This window comes from Ursus maritimus, unplaced genomic scaffold (assembly GCF_017311325.1).
Source record: "Ursus maritimus isolate PB19 unplaced genomic scaffold, ASM1731132v1 scaffold_1, whole genome shotgun sequence".
NCBI classification, from domain to species: domain Eukaryota; kingdom Metazoa; phylum Chordata; class Mammalia; order Carnivora; family Ursidae; genus Ursus; species Ursus maritimus.
In genome coordinates, this window is record NW_024423343.1 from 48,950,599 (window position 1) to 48,969,979 (window position 19,381).

At 36.9% G+C, this 19,381-nt stretch overlaps 1 protein-coding gene across 1 annotated transcript in view; it reads right to left on the minus strand.

The window, feature by feature from the left end:
- NUP35 (nucleoporin 35) overlaps positions 1-19,349 on the minus strand; it is a 37,239-nt gene extending 17,890 nt beyond the window's left edge. Inside the window, exons 1-4 of the mRNA XM_040643151.1 lie at positions 19,207-19,349; positions 15,951-16,121; positions 12,529-12,656; positions 10,088-10,154 (exon numbers count right to left, since the gene is read on the minus strand). Coding sequence (XP_040499085.1) covers positions 10,088-10,154; positions 12,529-12,656; positions 15,951-16,121; positions 19,207-19,246 — 406 coding nt within the window. The 5' untranslated portion in view covers positions 19,247-19,349. The remainder of the gene's footprint in view (positions 1-10,087; positions 10,155-12,528; positions 12,657-15,950; positions 16,122-19,206) is intronic.
- Between the last annotated feature and the right edge of the window lie 32 nt (positions 19,350-19,381).

The following is a 19,381-nucleotide window of genomic DNA, read 5'->3' on the forward strand; positions in this document are numbered from 1 at the left end:
ACGTAGTGAAGAGAAGGGCCATATGCACCCCAATGTTCATAGCAGCAATGTCCACAATAGCTAAATCGTGGAAGGAGCTGAGATGCCCTTCAACAGAGGACTGGATTAAGAAGTTGTGGTCCATATATACAATGGAATATTACTCAGCTATCAGAAAGAACGAGTTCTCAACATTTGCTACAACATGGACGGCACTGGAGGAGATAATGCTAAGTGAAATAAGTCAAGCAGAGAAAGACAACTATCATATGATTTCTCTCATCTATGGAACATAAGAACTAGGATGATCGGTAGGGGAAGAAAGGGATAAAGAAAGGGGGTGGTAATCAGAAGGGGGAATGAAACATGAGAGACTATGGACTATGAGAAACAAACTGAGGGCCTCAGAGGGGAGGGAGGTGGGGGAATGGGATAGGCTGGTGATGGGTAGTAAGGAGGGCACGTATTGCATGGGTGTTATACACAACTAATGAATTATCGAGCCTTACATCGGAAACCGGGGATGTATTGTATGGTGACTAACATAATAAAAAATCATTAAAAAAAAAAAAAAAGAAAATAAATATTTCCTTTCAAAAAAAAAAAAAAAAGAAGATTTCTGATTATGTCATTGGGATAAAGATTAAATGGTGTCATTTGAATGTTATAAAAATAAAAATAAAAAAAAAAAAAAGAATTTGACCTCAGACCAAAGAGAGGTCTGGCCTTTATTCCGGTTTCTGGAGGTAACCTCTAAACCCTAGAAATTTGCCCAAAGACAGGAGTGTTTTTGTTATTCACACACGCTCCTCAATGCACTTGATAGTTTATGCTAACAAGGTGGCTCAGGCTGGAGGCAGATCACACTACACAACAACCATGTGATTCTGGTTGGAGCTTTGAGCCAAATGCTACCATCACACCCGTAGGCAGAGGAGGGGACTGGAGACTGATTTTAGCCACTTGATCAATGACTCAATCAATCATGGTTATGTAATGAAACTCCAATAAAAACTCTGGACATGAAGCCTCAGTGATCTTGCCTAGCTGGCAATATGGCATGTATAAGCACCACATAACAATGCTGGGAGAGGAACACGTCATGGAAGCTTCATGTTTGGAACTCTCCTAGACTTCGCCTTATGCAATCTTTCTTTGGCTCTAATTTATACTGTTTTGCTGTAATAAAACTGTAACCTTAAACATAGCATTTTCAGTGGGTTCTGAGTCTTTCTAGTGAATTATCAAACCTTAAAAAGTAAGTTTGAGAAATCTCTGCATTTGTAGCCAATTGGTCTGAACTGAAGGTAGCCTTGAGGACCTCCAAATTTGCAACTGGCATCTGAAGTAAGGGCAATCTTGGGCAGAATGTTTCCTCAGACTTTCCAGATAACAAACCCATTATACCCAAGAATATATTGAACAATGGATATAACAACACCCAATCAAACATGGTAAAATGAACACTTGTATTCATCTCTAAGCCTGGGTTAGACAACCAATGACAGTCATTCTAGAAAGTCTCAGGTTTTAAGAACATAGGAACTATGGAAGGTGTGAAAGAGGATGCTGGCTGGAATCACGGAAACCTTGTTTAAAGTGTATATAAAAAGGAATGATATGGTAGGCCCTTCCTCATCTTAGGCAGCCAGATGACTACCGTTCAGCCATTCCACCCCCAAGAGTCCTAGAATTTAGTATCTGAGGAAAGGGAACCTAACTGGCTCAGGACACAGTGAGTCCAATCACAGTAGAGAACAACTGTATGGAAACTGATTACGTGAAAGCCTGCATATTGAAAGGAGACTTCTCCCTTTTCTATATTAAGAATACCTGCTTAGACATAAAGATTGAATGTAAAGAACTCTTCTTTGGGAAAATTTAAATTTGAAGGAAAAAAAGATCTACATATGCTGAAATCAGATTTTCCGAACAAAAATCTAACTGACTGTTATATAGTAGAGCCCAGTAAGAGACAAAACAGCCACCAATTTCCACTTTCCAACCAATGTTGATCCACATACACACAAGTATTTCAAGTACCTTTTTAGTGGCTCATTCAATTAAATACACCCCCACCAAGAAAGAAAGAATACTGGAAAAATAAAAAAGAGAGAAAGAGAGAGAAATAAGAACAAGAAGGAAAAAGGCAATATGAGCAGGAATTAAAAAAACCAACATTAATCTCACTGGTAAGATATTTTACCCATAAAAAAAGAAAAAGATACTACGTTTTTAAGTACATTTAGAGAACTACAACAATAAAATGTTCTTGGAAATTTTAAATGGCAAAATAAAAAATTACAAGAGTTGGAAACTGAGATTAAAGACATGTCCCAGAAAGTAGAATACAAAAGTAAAATACAATGTAAGGGAGAAAAAGTAGAAAATTAGAAATCCCTGCAGAGCTCACAAACTAAAGGAATTCCAGAAAGAGGAAACAACAAAAACAGAAAAAGAGCAATTACCAAACAAATACAAGGAAATTTTCCAGAACTGTAGGTTAAATATCTTGATTTAAAGGATCTATCAATTAACTCCCTAGGAAAACAAATGAAAAAGTCCCACACCAAGGCACAGTTTTGACATTGAGAATACTAACCATAGAGAGATCTTCAATTTTTTGAAACCAGACCACATACAAAGCCTAAAAAATCATCACCACACGTGACTTCCACAAAACACTAGAAGCTTGAAGACAATGGAATGATGCCTCCAAAATTCTGAACTAAAAATCTGTACCCAGCCAAACTACCAATCTAGTGTGAAGACGGGGGAAAAAAAGCATTTCAGATATGAGGTCTTAAATTTCATTTCTCTCATAAGAGCTTTCTTAGAAAGCTACTCAAATATGTTCCTCACAAAAAGGGGAAATAAACTAAGAAAGAAGAAAGCATACAATAGGGAAAATAGCTCAACTCTAGAAGTTTGCTAAGGCAAGTCCTAGGATGATAGGTGTATACCATGCTGAAACAGTAAACAGCCAAAAGAGAGGTTAAGACAGAGAAGTTCTCAGTTTAAAGCAAAACAAAAAAGTATTTGAAACTATCTTTGAGCATTTTTAAAAAGGCAGATATGTATCTTAGCAACAACATTTGCTTAAAATAAAGGGAGCAGATGGCACAGAGACAATCAGACAAATGGGAAAAAAAACAATTATTAACTTAAAGAGAAATAAAAATTTTAGAGAAAGGATAAATTACACTATTTGGTTCAGCATAAAAAAGTGTTTATATAGTCGCAAACGCTGACAAAGGAATAAAGTCTGATATAATTATATTCAGTAATGTGGGGGAGAGAAGATAGATAATCTCCAATTACCTTAAGATAAATATACCAATATTGAAAATTGAAAATCAATTAGCAACATAAGCATATATGGTTGACTGAGTAATGGACCTCCAACATGACTACATCCTAATACTTGGAACCTGTGAATATTTACCTTATATGGCAAAAGGGACTCTGCAGATGTGATTAACAATCTTGAAATGGGAAGATTATCCAAGATAATTCAGGTGGGCCCCCAACATATCCACTAGTACCCTTACATAAGGTAAAGGGAGGGAGATTTTAACTATAGAGAGGTGATGTGATGATGGAAACAGAGATTGCAGAGACACACTTAAAGATAAAAGGCACCACAAACCAAAGAATACAGGTAACTGCTAGAAGCTGGGAGGAAAAAAAAAAGAAAACGGATTTTCCCCAGAACCTCCAGAAGAAAATGATCCTATCAACACTTTAACTTTAGTCCAATGATTCTGGACTTCTGACTTCTAGAACTGAAAGAGAAGAAATCCGAATTATTTTAAGCCACTAAATTTGTGGTAACTTGTTACAGCAGCAATAGGAAACTAATACAGCATCTCATTTAGATAAATGGAGATAAATTCCAAAAGGAATAGCTGTAAGACTAGATCTAGACTGGTTGGTTCTGGAGGAATAAAGCTAAAGAATGCTGTACTTCATTATAAGTATCTAAAGTACTGTTTGATTTTTAAAAACTATCTGCTTTTATTGTTTCAACTAAAATATAAAATATTATCTATACTACAACTAGATGCCACCCATGGTACTATGGTTAGTCTGGCATGAGATTAAACAAATTTTGGTGACTAATTTTTAAAAAGTCAATATGGTAGGCAGAAAACGGTCTCTCAAAGATGCTCACATCCTAGTACCCAGAAATTGTAGGTTAAAAGAAATAAGGGATGTAGATGGAATTAAGACTGCTAATCGCCTGATCTTAAATGAGAAGATTACCCTGGATTAACCTAGTAGGTCCACATAATCACAAGGTTCCTTAAATGGGGAAGGAAAGAGTGATATAAAAAAGGTCCAACTGGCTAGTACAGGCTTCAAAGATGGTAGGGAACCATGAGCCAAAGAATATGGACAACTCTAGAAGCTGGAAAAGAGAGAGAAAGAAAAAAAAGATTCATCCTAGAACCTCCAGAAAAGAAAAAGAACCTACCAATGCCTTGATTTTAGAACACTGAGACACATTTTAGGACTTATGACCTACAGAATTTTAATATAAATTTGAGTTGTTTTAAGCCATAAATCTGCAATAATTTGTTTCAGTAGTATCTGAAATTAATGCAATCTAGAATAAGATTATGGTTTATTCTAATTACATATATATATATATATTTTTTTTTTTTTTAAGATTTTTATTTTTTTACTCACTTGACAGAGAGAGAGAGAGAGAACAGCAGGTGGAGCAGCAGTGGGAGAAGCAGGCTCTCCACAGAGCAGGGAGCCTGATGTGGGGCTCGATCAGAGGACCCTGGGATCATGACCTGAGCTGAAGGCAGGGGCTTAACCAACTGAGCCACCCAGGCACTCCTAATTATATTTTTTAAAAACTATGCCATGCCAAGTTGCACACAAACATTCCAACCCTCTTTTTGGTACTGGGATGTCACTGCCTCAAAACATTATATACATATATATTGGTTTCCTGTGTCTCCTATAACAAATTACGCTACCACATACTGGGTGGCTTAAAACAACAGAAATTTATTCTCTCACAGCTCTGGAAGCCAGAAGTCCAAGATAGATCAAGTTTTCAGCAGGGTCAAATGTATGCCAAAAGCACTAAGAGAAAACCCATTGCTTGCCTCTCCTAGCTTCTGGTTACTGCTGGCATGTTTTGTTGTTCACTGGCTTGTAGTGACAACACTGATCTTTGCCTCAGTCTTCACATCACTTTATCCTCTGTATGTCTCTCAGGTCTGTGTCAAATCTCTCTCCTGTTCAGGACACTAGTAATTGGATTTAGGAACTACCTAGGTAATTACCAGGATTACCTTCTCCCCATTCTTCTCCCTCCTTAACTCCCTAGCTTTCCCTGGGAGCTCCTCCTCTCAAGATCTTAAACCATTTGTTTTAACCACAGAGGTTCTGGGGATTAGGACATGGACATTATCATTTCACAGCCACCAAACTCCCTACAACTTATATCCACCAATCCATTAAGTCAACAAATATTTACTGAGATCCCTTTATAACCAGCTCTGTGATGGGTAAATAATGAAAAAATAGAAGGAATCTGTGTCCTGAAGGAGTTCATAATCCAGTAAAGGAGAAAGATAGGAGCTGAGCAGAGAGAGCTGTACAGGAGCACATACAAGGAGTCACTAACCCAGATCAGAAAAAGAAGTGTCAGGAAAAGGTCCCTCACAGATAAATTAGTCCTCTTCCTTCCCTTCTGAGAATAGTATCCGAACTCTGAGCTCCTAGCATCAACAAAAGCAGGCAAGAAGTGCTACAGTCTGAATATCACACTTAATCTGTTAACAATATGCTAAAATAAGGACTCTAATTCAGTAGATAAAATTGGTATACCATCTGAGAAGACAAATGATAGATACAGGAAAGAACTGCTCAAAAAAAATTAAGAAAAATTTAAAAGAGTGTAAAAAGCAGAGGAATATTTAAATAGTAGCAGAAGAAAACTGAGGGGTAAGGAGGGGGAAACAGGGCAAACATATTCAGTGCAATAATAGGCCATTGTTGAAAAGAGTTTCTGAAATTTTCTAATCTGGAGTTCCCACTTTGTTATATGACTAAGGTTTCCCTGCACCAGAAATAAGATATTTAAAAAAATTTTAACATCAGCTACAAAGTTAAAACAAATAAACTCCTTACTGGACAAAAACCTAAGCATAAAATAAGTCACGCCATTAAATCCCATGACATCTCTTTATAAAAGCTGCCAATCTCAGAAAGTTAAAATTTACAAATTATACAAGAAATTTTCATTTAGTTAAAACTACAGGAGAAAAAAAAAAACTCCAAAAGGTCTATGTTTTCCCTTCAATTTTCTCAACTCCTTTTCCCAATTCTTGCTTATTACTGACCATGTATGATAGATCCTCATGCCTATCATCTCTTCAAAAATATTCTTTTTCGGGGCGCCTGGGTGGCGCAGTCATTAAGCGGCTGCCTTCGGCTCAGGGCGTGATCCCAGTATTCTGGGATCGAGCCCCACATCAGGCTCCTCTGCTGGGAGCCTGCTTCTTCCTCTCCCACTCCCCCTGCTTGTGTTCCCTCTCTCGCTGGCTATCTCTCTCTGTCAAATAAATAAATAAAATCTTTAAAAAAAAAAAAATTCTTTTTCACTTATGCCCCATGAAGACTTTCTATACATACTCTTTAACCTCAAAGTAGAAGCAGCAGTGGCTCCCAGTGGCCAATTTATGATAGGTGTATTTTCCTACCACAGTTCTTGTATTTTCACATATTAATTTCTAAAAATACAAGAACCTCATAGGAGTTACACTATTAGAAAAAATAAAATAACAAAAGGATGTTTAATTAACTTGAAATCATGTTCTTCCACTTGACAACAATATTACAATGTGTGCTCTTCAAACAACTAAGAGATCCTTTAAAGCATAAAATACATTACTTAGCATTATGTGTTTTTGCATTTTCAGTGTCTCTGGGATCATTTATTGACTCAATTAAATAAATGAATAGTCACTACTGTAGCAACTAGTCAAGTAACAGCACTGTCATCTACCTATTTGTATGACCAGATTAAGATTGTTAAAACCTGGACTAATTCCCCAGAACATTCCACTTCACATATGTAAGTGAAACTGAGATAACAAACCTAATTTTCACTATGATATAGGTGGCAGACAGAAATCTAAAGATACTCCCTCAAAGTTTCTGTCCCCTGGTTTGACTGGTAATTCGAACACTAATCCAAGTACTACTAAGAAGGGACTTTGCACGTAGAATGAAATTTATTAGTTAGTTATATCTTAAAATAAGGAATTAGCCTGGATTATTCTAGTGGGCCCACTGTAATCAAATGAGTCCTTAATAGCAGCAGATGACAGAGAAGTTAGAGATACAACAGAAGAGGGAGGTCAGAGAGATTGAAAATATAAAAAAGATCTTGATCAGCCACAGCTGTCTTTGAAGATGGAAAGGGAGCCACAGGCCAAAGAAGAAGGGCAGCCTCTAGAAGCTGAGAAACACCTCCAGGCAACAGAAACAGCTAGCAAAAAACAGTGACCTCAGCCCCACTTTCACATGGAGATAAATTCAGCCAACAACCCAATGAGCTTGGAAGTGGATTCATCCCCAGAACCTCAAGAACAGAACACAGCCCTGCTGACACCAGAGCTCTAAAGCAAGAAACAATCTGTGTCCAGACATCTGACCCATAGAAATTGTAAGATAATAAATTTGTATTGTTTTAAAATCTTTAAAAAGGGGGGAGGGGGAGCACCTGGCTGGCTCCATTGGTAGAGTGTAAGACTCTTGATGTCACAGTTAGAAGTTTGAGACCCGCGTTGGGTGTACAGATTACTTAAAAATAAAATCTTAAAAATAGTAAGTTTGTATTGTTTTAAGCTACTAAATTTATGATAATTAAAGCAAATTAAACTAAAACAGATTATGATACAAGGGTGGGTGCTGCTGTAACAAATGCCTAAAAAACATGGAAGTGGCTTTTGAACCAGGCAGTGGGTGGATCCTGGAAGAAATCTGAGGTACGTAACAGAAAAAGCCTAAACAGCTTTGATCAAACTGGTAGTAGAAATCTATCTACAAGTGACTATAAGGACACTGCCACCAATGAAGATTCAGAGGGCTAGGAAAAACCTGGACCTAGAAGACAAAAAGATCTAACTTGTCATTGGATATTGCTTTCGTTATCCACTCTGATGGTCTCTGCCTTTTGCTGGAGTGTTCAGTACATTTCGCTTTATAACAATTGTAGATTTTGTTCATTTTAAATCTACTGCCTTGCTACTGTTTCTTCTGTTCCATTTTTGTTGTTGTTCCTTTTTTTCTCCTTTCCCGCCTTGTTTTGTCCCTCATTTGGATTAATACAGTAGTAGCCTCTTAACTGGTCTCCTTGCTTCTACCCTGCCCCTCACCCCAAAGTCTATAATCACCACAGCAGCAATCTCAACCTATTTGTTTTCCACCTTTTCTGGGTAAAGACCAGTTGATACCATGACATACATGGCCCTGTACTATGGGTCCCCCATTATCTTTCTGACCTCATTTCCTACTATTCTACCCCTTACTCACTCCACTTCACACTAGCCTCCTTGAACACCCGAGACACACTCCCACCTCAGTGCCTCTGTACTTGCTATTTCCTCTTTCTAGAACACTGTCCCCACTCCCTTACTTAGCTCAGGTTTCTGAGCAAACGTTACTTTTCCTCTACCTTTCCGTAGGAAGCAGAGTAATGGCCCCTAGAGATGTTCATGTTATTATCCCTGGAACCTGGGAATAAGCCATGTTACATGGCAAAGGACAATTAAGGTTGCAGATGGAATTAAGACTGCTAATCAGCTGCCCTTGAAATGAAGCGATTATCCTGGATTACCCAGAAGGGTCCAATGTACTCATAAAGGTATTTAAAAGAAGGGGGAGAGTGGAGATGTGATTACAGAAGAATGACCAGAGAAATGCAAAGTTTTGTTAGCTTTGAAGAAGAGGAAGGGGATCACAAGCAAAGAAATATGGGTAGCCTCTAAAAGACGGGAAAGGCAAAAAAACAGATCTGTCCCCCAGAGCCTCCATAAACTAAACACAGCCCTACCTATGCCTTGATTTCAGCCCACTGAGACCCATTTCAGACTTCTCACCTCTAAAACTGTTGTTTAAGCCACTTTTAAGTTTGTACTAACTTGTTATGGCAGCAAGAGAAAACTAATATACTACCTTATTTAAATCTACAAGACCTGACACCCCCTACTGCCCCCCTTTGCTACTTAATTTTCCTCCATAAAATGCATTACCTTCTAACAAACTTTACAATTTAATATATCTGTAAATGTAAATTCTGTAAATAAATGCAAGCTCCACAGAGGCAAGGGTTATCTATTTGTTCAGTTTCCCAGGTCCCATGAATATATGTATTCATACATTTGCTGAGTGAACATTTGACAGATTATATGAATATGTAAGAAGTGTGTGCTAATGATGATGCTGATGGTGATAAAAATACTATTAATCTTGAAGAAAAACTACATATAATCAGTGGCTGTTTGTAGTTAATGACATTTAGATTTATAGGTATGCATTAACACAGCTTTCAAAACACCTTTATTCCTCAGTCTCTGTATTCCTTTTCTTCCCAATTGCAACACCTCTTTTTTAAATTACAGTTTTTAGTAATTCAGGAGACACTATTAAGTACATATTTTTGGGGGGCACCTGGGTGGCTGACTCTTGATTTCAGCCCAGGTCATGATGTCAGGGTCATGGGATCAAGTCCGCAACAGGCTCCATGCATGGAGTCTGCTTGAGATTCTTTCTCTCCTTCTCTCTCCTTCCCTCCCCCCTGCTCGTGCGTGCACTCTAAGTAAATTAAAACCTTAAGAAAAAAAAAAGTATGTATTTTTTTAAAACTCAATATTTTGAGAATATCACATCTTACCTAGAAATTCAGGGGAAAAAAATCCCAATATACAAAGTATTTCCTCTCTGAATGAAGTTACTAACATTTGAGAAAGTCTCCAAGTTTGAAATACAAAAGAAAAAATTTTGTCAATTATCAACAAAGTCTTATATTATCTCAAAGAGGAAAGAAAAGTCTTTGATGTTAAACAGAGTTATTTACCTGTTCCAGGAGTAGGCGTAGTGGTCATAACTCCAACAAGAGGACTCTGCATTACTGAAATGTTTGGCTACATGAAAAGAGAATAAAGTGTTAAAGTAAAAGCACAAAGTTCTAAGCGTAACCATAACACAGTGTTGAAAGGTCTCATTCAACAGACTACTGCATGTCTACGAAGTACTACAGATGCCTCTAATTAGTTCACAACCTAAGAGTACTCCAACTTTTTTCCTTTTTAAATTGAGCAGTATTAATCTAAAATATGCTAGACCCTTTAGCATATTCTTTGTTTAAAATAAGTTACATCAGATAAAGACACTATTTTTAGTAGAAAGTAACTTTGCTATTGGTTTTTATTTGTTTTTATTTTTTTATTTTTTAAGATTTTTTATTTATTTATATGACAGAGAGAGACAGCCAGCAAGAGAGGGAACGTAAGCAGGAGGAGTGGGAGAGGAAGAAGCAGGCTCCTAGCGGAGAAGCCTGATGTGGGGCTTGATCCCAGAACGCCAGGATCACGCCCTGAGCCAAAGGCAGACGCTTAACAACCGCGCCACCCAGGCGCCCCTGCTATTTGTTTTTAGTTCCTAAAAACACGGTTTGAAATAACAGAGAGCATGGTGATTCTTCTTCACATCACCAAGCTCACAGAGAAAAACAGAAAGATGGGAGAATCCTGTTTTTAAACATTTACAAACCGTGAAATAATACAGATAGAAATCAGTCTATAAAGACAGCATATCTGTCTCTACTAGTAGAAAGTTACAAAACAGGAAAATTATCAATACTAATTCCTTTAAATGGGAGAAAAATGAAAGACTGAACAGTTAAAAGTCCTTCTATAAACAAACACAACAAGATCTAATCAAGAATAAGAACAGACTCTCTACAAGTAAATATACAAATATAGATTCTTTTGTAACAAACTGATTAAAGTAAGGAAATCTAAAATCTGGCTATTATCTAGCAACCAGAACCAAATGTTGAAATAATATTAAGAGAGATACAAAACTTATTATTGTTCAATTCTTAATGGCAGTTTCTTTCATGATTAGGAAGAGGTTGAGCAAAGCTTCAGGGGGCAAAACTAATTTGGGCTTTTTAATAAGAATATTCTTACCAACCTTTAAGTCAAAAACATTCTCTACAAATTACGACACAAGGCTTTTAAACATTTTGAATATAGCAATAACTTTAAACTACCTTTGTTTTCATTGATCATTAGAGGAGTAATGAAAACTAGCATGAATTTATAAGCCAGTGGTTCTCATACCAAACAAAACATCAGATTTACTTGTCAACCTTTAGAAAAATATCCCAGGCCAGAATATTCTGATTTAGTTAGAATACCACTGCCCAAATATAACACAAGCAATATAAGTAATTTTATATTTTACAGTAGACACATTAAGAAAGTATAAACGAGTAGTTTATTTAATCTAGTACATCCAAATTATCACTTTCAATATGTAATTAACCTAACAAGTAAGTGAGATAGTTCATTCTTTCTAAGTCTTCAAAATCTGGTGTGTATTTTACACTTAAGTATATCTCAATTAAGTACAGGACTGGCCACATTTCAAGTGTCAACAGCCACACTTGCCCAGTGGCTACTGTGTTGGGACAGAACAGTTATAAAAGTGTTGGAAAGAGAAGGTAATGTGTTTAACACAATGAATCAATTTTGCTTTGCTTAACAAGTAGGCCTAGTATGCTAGGTGTATCAAGCCTATAAAAAGTCAAAATTTACTGAAAGATGCTCCCTACCATTCTTAAACTTTCCAATAACTATGCTATATTTGGTTTAAGGAAAGACAAAACATTTCTCCAAACCAAACAGCAGAAATGTCTTTATTCAAATAACTTATCAGTTAAACTGACACACTGTTTAAGTCCTGCTAAGCACAACAGTGACAGAACACTTCTAATTATATCAGCTACTAACTTCATACTTAGAAAAATCCATACTACCTTTCAACTAACAATCAAGAGTTAACCACAGTAGTGCTAGCACAGCATGGCTGTTACAAACACTGGCTCTAGATTGAAGACTGCCTGGCTTTAAAGCCTGGCTCCACTAGACTAGCTGACAAATTACTTAAGCTTTCTGTGTCCTAATTTCCTCAATGATAAAATGAAGCCCGTAATAGCTACTTTGCAAATTCACCTTGAGGATCAACTGAAATAGTAAGATCAGAACCTGTAAAACCATAGAATTACTGATATGAGAAAAATAATCTGGTGTTCTATTACATTTTTAAGTACATTTCATGATAAACACAATTTAAGTAGATTCTATGATGAATGTCCTTAATGCTTATTCTGTGCAACACAGTTACAATAAAACACACCTCAGAAAAACATTTTAAATTACCAATCCTCAGTGAACACCCACATAAAAACATGCAATTATTGTGGATCATAAACAGGGTTATGTATGTCACCTGTCTTCTTGAAGTTAAAGGTGTTGATCCAAGTCCTGGGCTGGAAATATCATCATATATACTTCTAACTGGTGGAGCTCCACTTTTATCTTTATGAGCTGGTACAACTGGCTGTGGTGGTGACCCACCTACAATGTACAAAAAATACACTCAGGTGAGAAAAAGATTCTTTTTCATTTATATTTTTAAAATAGTTAAGATTCTTTCTGGTAAGATTCTTTTCCATTTATATTTTTAAAATATTGACTTAAACTCCTGTTTCGTAGGGCTTTTCAAACTGTAATACACTTAAGAATCACCTGGGAATCCTGTTAAAATTCGGATTCTGATTCAGAACATGTGAAGTGCAGCCTGAGATTATGAATTTCTAACAAGCTCCCAGTTATGCCAATGCTGGTGATTCACAGACTGTATGTGAATAAAAGGTTTCAGAATAAGAAAACAAATTTTAGTTTGTTTTTGTTTTTTTGCTTTTTTTTTAAGATTTTTTAAAATTTATTTATTTGACAGAGAGAGACAGCCAGAGAGAGGGAACACAAGCAGGGGGAGTGGGAGAGGAAGAAGCAGGCTCCCAGCAGAGCAGGGAGCCCGATGTGGGGCTCGATCCCATAATGCCGGGATCACGCCCTGAGTCAAAGGCAGACGCTTAACAACTGCGCCACCCAGGAGCCCCAGAAATTTTAGTTTTTAGTAAACACATTGAGCCTTTGCTTTCTCTATAAAATCTTAACATTTCAATACAAAACTTGATCCTATTTCTCATTTGAAAGTAGGTAAACAGTTCCAGCTTGTATACACTTGAATAATTATAATCCCCTAATGTGGAAATTGACTGTCAAAATTAAATAGATCCCATTCATGTTTCTCACAATAGAAATATATTTAAGTACATAATAAATACATAGGAACAGTATCAACTTTTGGGGACATAAAGATGTCTTTATAAGTTAGAGAATCAGCAATGCCAAACAGTGAAACAATCCAGACTCTGTTATGACTTAATGTCTGAGCTTAAATAGTATTGTATGAGCTACTTAGAGCACAGGCTATAAAACAAGACTGACCTAGGCTTTAACCTCCTGCTCTGTCACTTATTAATAAGTAGGCTTAAGCAAGTTCATTATTGCATTCAGCCTCAGCTTCCTATCTTGAAAATCAGGGATACTACTACCTATCCTTTAAGACTGACAAAAGAATGAAAGTAACATATAAAATGCTTGGCATACTGCCTGGCTCATAAGTACTCAATATATAGTAGCTACAATAAAAACACATTTAAAATATACATTTGACCCTTGAATAAGACAAGTTTGCACTGTACAGGTCCACCTATACACAGATTTTTTACAGGATAGTACTGCAAATGCATTTTCTCTTCATTATAGTTTTTTTTAAAGATTTATTTATTTATTTTAGAGATAGAAAGGGAGAAAGCGTGCAAGCAGGGGGAGGGGCAGAAGGAGAGGGAGAAAGAAAATCCTCAAGAAGACTCCCCGCTGAGCTCAGAGACCAACAAGGGGCTCAATTCCAGAACCATGAGATCATGATCTGAGCAGAAATCAAGAGTCGGATGGCCAACTGACTGAGCCACACAGGCGCCCCATCTTCCTTATGATTTTCTTAATAACCTTTTCTTCTCTTTAAATTTCTTTACCATACAGATAGTTTATAATACATATAACATACAAAATACGTGTAAGTCAACTATGTTATCGGTAAGGCTTCCAGTCAATAGCAGGCTATTAGTAGTTAAGTTTTTGGGGAGTCAGAATTATGCGAGAATTTTCAAGTGTCCAGGGGGTCGGTTCTCCTAACCCCTGCATTGTTCGAGGGTCAATTGTATAAAAAACAAAAACCTATCCAGAAGGTTAAGTCAATTACTTCAAATATAATTCATATTATCCCTGATCAATCTTAAAATAATAAACCACTTTAAACCAATACCTTAAGGGCAATCAAAGTAAGAAGTTTTCCATTTAAACATCCATTAAAAGGATATCAGCTCACATCTGGAATTCAACCATTTTTGTAGCTAATTCTCATTACTCATAGTCAAAACTTCAGTTATCTTTTAAATTCTTTCTTTGCTAGAGTCATGTAAGGTACATGCTGCATTTAGGCAATAGTATTTTATGCCGATAATTGCAAATTCTGTGTAAAAAACTTCCCCATAGTTTGTAGAGTAAATCCTTTAACAAGGTGAGAATCTTAATCTCTATGACTAGAATTCATATCTACAAATTTCAAATTACATTCTTTTTTTTTTAAGATTTTATTTATTTATTCGATAGAGATAGAGACAGCCAGTGAGAGAGGGAACACAAGCAGGGGGAGTGGGAGAGGAAGAAGCAGGCTCATAGCGGAGGAGCCTGATGTGGGGCTCGATCCCGTAATGCGGGGATCACGCCCTGAGCCGAAGGCAGATGCTTAACCGCTGTGCCACCCACGCGCCCCTCAAATTACATTCTTATTGTCACAAATGGCAATGTCTCATTCTTTTTTATGGCTGAGTAATATTCCACTGTGTACAAATACCACGTCATCTTTATCCATTCATCTATCAAGTTCCTAGAGGGTACTGTGCTAAGTGAAATAAGTCAGACAGAGAAAGACAAATACCATGATTTCACATATATGTGAAATCTAAAAAACCAACCAAACAAAACAAACCCGACTCCTGAGTACAGAGAACAAACTACTGGTTGCCAGAGAGGAGGTGAGTAAGAGGATGGGCAAAATAAAGGGGATTAAGAGGAACAAGGTTCCAGTTATAAAATAAGCAAGCCACAGAGATGAAAAGTATAGGGAATATAGTCAATAATATTGTAATAATGTTGTGTGGTGACAGATGGTGACTACACTTATGGTAAGCACTAATACACAGAACTGTCAAGTCAATATGTTGTACACTGAAACTAATATAACATTGCATGTTGATTATACTTCAATAAAAAAACAAATTAGTTCTTTTGACTAAACATTTGCTATTATCATATTTAAGATAAATTATTTAAATGCATTAAATTATTCAGTTGAAGTTAAATGACATTTCTTCCTCAGCCCTCCACACTTTTAACATCTTTGATGTGGATAATTTACAAAAAATGGTATCTTGGCATTGTATCCTATTTAGTGCTTTTCTTTCTTAGTGGTACTTTAAATAATAGTGAGTTTTACAATCAAGGGCATCTTAAATTGGATGAAATGTAGTACACAGAGTTTTAATGAATGGTTCCTGGAATTACAGTAGCTTATAATACTTATACCTCTATTTCAAGAATCTAAAAATTGAAAAGAGGCATTGCTTAATTTTTTCAATTAATTAATGTGCTGATAAGGGTGAATGTTGTAGCATTACTCTTTTTAAAATCCTAATACATGTATTAATAGTACTATGAAATTATTTTAAGCAATTTACCTACCTGCAAGTAAAGGTGATCTCATTTCCATTACTCCTACTGAAGGGCCACTGATTGATCGAGGTTGTGGAGTTACTGGAGCTGGCAAATCCCCCATTAAAAATCCAGGTAAGAACTGGGCATTAACCCCTGGCTTTGGAGATGTTGGTGAACCTAACATCATTGGTTCAGATCCTAAATGAAGCAAAAAATAAAACAAAGGACCTTAAAGTTACAATATCTAACAAAAAGATGCAAGAATCTAGCATAAATAATTCTGAGAATTTAATCAAAACTTACATATTACAGAAGCATAGTTGAATTTATTATCTTAAAAACCAATAAAAATTATTTCTATAAAAATGTAAAAGTATTTTTATTAACAATATTAATCTCCAAGTTATTCTTGTTTACATTATTTCCCAGGTTTAAGAAACAACACTTATTATTAAATGGAAAAATTTTGGATTACCTTAAAAAAATTCTTACTACATACAGAATAACTTCTTCTCACTTCTAGGTCAGCTTCTAAGCAACAACCAAAAACAAGGGCAGGGTGCACTAGTTACTTACACAAAGTCTTAGCAAATCAAACACAATGGGTTTAGCTTGCTATGTGTCCCATTTTTTTCTTTCCCAGAAACAACTGTAAATCATTTTCGTAATAAAAGTAAAAGCATGCACACATTGGAGCACACATGAAATAATAGTAATGACTAGCATCCCAACTAAGAAACATTGAAAAATTTGGAAAATTTATTTTTTGGATCATTCTTTAAAATAATTTTAAAGTTAAGAATAACCAATTAAAGTCTCCCCAACATAAAACCAATTTAAAGAGAGCTGATATTTCACAATCATCAATTCAAAATTAATTTTCCCAATTTACAGGGTAGGTATTATTATCCCACTATGAAGATAAGGAGGCTATAACCTCCTCTAATTTCAGAGCAAAATACAACAGTAAGGATAACATGGGCCCTGGAGTCAGAGACCTGGGTTCAAGTCTCTTGGCAAAAAGGGCATAAACATATTACTCAGTCACAGAGCTTTGCTTAGAATTACAGCACATATAGCACTTAACTCAGTACGTAATATACAGTAAGTGCTCAACAAACATTAGCTATTATTATTCTGAAGGTATCTCAGAATAGCAAAAACTAAGTGACTGAAATGTAAATGCAGAGTTTGCAATTTCTGCTTATGAAAACTTAGTTTTCAACTGTGACAAGCCTGAATGTGATTCATGGCACTCAGAAAGGTCAAACATTCGATGTATTATTTATTTATAATGGTTAACTATTCCTTGACTTCTCAGCAGCCTCAAAATTTGTTTCTTGCTTCCAAATGCAGTCAATTATTTATCCTTCCTCATTATAGTAGACCTAGGTATCAACAATACCAATGCAAGTGTATAAAAGAGGGAAAAGGCAAAGTAATTCAGGAAAAAATAAAGCAAATACTGAAATAAATTGTGAAGAACTGTAACTATATTATAATTATTTTGAAGTGCTATGTTACTATGTTACTATTACATATTTCCAAAGAGCATACACACCAAAAGTCTAAACAAAAGCATATTCTGAACAGATCTTTAGAAACCTATAGTAGTAAAAACAAAGTTTTAGGTACCACCAACTACCTCATTCTCCCATCCCCCAAAAGAAAAAATATATATGGCAATTGGTAAGAAGAATTAAGTCAAGAAAAGTTCTGAAAAATACTGTGATACACTAGAAAGACGAGAGTGAGTGCACAAAGGGATATTAATCCACCTGTTACTAACCACCCCTCAATCCAAATTTCACTTGGAGAACTATAACAATAGATCCTACAAGTCTTTAATTCCATTTCATGGCCTGTACATCTAAAATGGTAAGTCCTAGGTCTTACTCAGCCAGCACTGTCTGCTGACGTAATCGTTAATTTTAATATAATATTAGGTGCTGGGAAAATTATTTATTCTTCACATGCGACACCTGCAATATGTGAACTTGAACAATTAATATCAGGAAATGTCAGATTTCTAATCAGGCAGTGAACAGGGCCAAGTTTATTCACATTTGCAGTCCCAAGAAATATGCACTCCCAAAATGTTTTAAGTAGAAAACTTTGGAACTGGAAATGAATGGTCTCCTGTTCTCTAAAATAATACAAAGCATAAATACCTAGACCATTATCTGTACGTAAGTTTAAAGGTAGCAGAGCACCTGCACTGACGTTATGCATTTAGTTTTTTAGGACCAAAACTAAAATCAAGTTACTCTAGTCTGAAAAGAAACATTTTGCACAAAGCATGGCAAGCACTAAACACCCTTCAAATCTAAAAAAAAAAAAAACAAAAAAACAAAAACCCTAATTCTACAAACACATATCGCGCTGGCTCTCTTTTCCAAGCTCAGAATGTTGTAGCTTAATTTTCAAATACGTCTCTATGATAGCACTTTTCCGCTCTAAAAATCTTGACGGTTCTCACAAGTGCCAAAAGTCAGCAAAGAAAAAGGAAATCGACATCCTCTTCACTTGATTTTTTTTCCAACGATAACATTTTCAGCAAGGCTCTCCGTTAAACAATGGGAATTTTTTTTTTTTAAATTCATTACGTGACTGCTTAGAGGAAAAGACCTCCTACAAAGTCACTTCCCCAAGATAAAGGCGGGAAAATGGTACTAACTGCTGGCTCCTTATTAACGCCAATATCTTCACAGCTATAATCAACGGGTTAAATGTCGCACGATTCAAGTTTCTAGTAATAACAGATTACTTTTTACAAGGCCCAGGAGAGGAAAAGAATCAAACAGGAACTAAAAGGCCAGGTGACCAAAGAACGGTAAATCGTAACCACACTCCAGGGCACCGCCCACCCGCATGTACGCCGTTCAGCTCCTTCCCATTAAAGCCGCCCGGGATCTGGGAACTCAGCATCGCGTCCCCAGCCCTGGGAGGGTCTCAGGTTTGGGCAGGTCGAGCGAGGCCCGCGTGGGGGGCGGGGGGGGGGGGGGGGGGGGGGGGGGGGGGGAGACAAAAAGGCGTAGTAACCACTCGACAGTCATTTCCACACCCAACCCAGAGCCCGCAGCTTCCCGGAGCCACCTTGCTGGCTACAGGGTGGCGACCCCCTGAGCAAGGGGACAAGTAGAAACCTGGGGGTGAACCAGGGGCTCGTCCCCGCGACTGAAACTAGCGAAGAGCCTGATGACTATTGGCTTTTAGTCTTGCTTGCTCCCAGGCCTACGGCGTGGATCGCAGCGCCGGCGAGAAGTAGTAGTTTTTCACTCACCCAATGTGGGCGCCTGGGGTTCCACAGCAAAGGCTGCCATCGCAGCAGCAACTACACTTGGCCCCGGACCTTCCCGATTTTCAAAAATGGCGGAAACTCTCCCCACGGGTAAGGGCGCGCTGCCTTATGAGGTGGCGTAACTTCCGGACATGCGCTATGTAGGTATTGTGGGCGC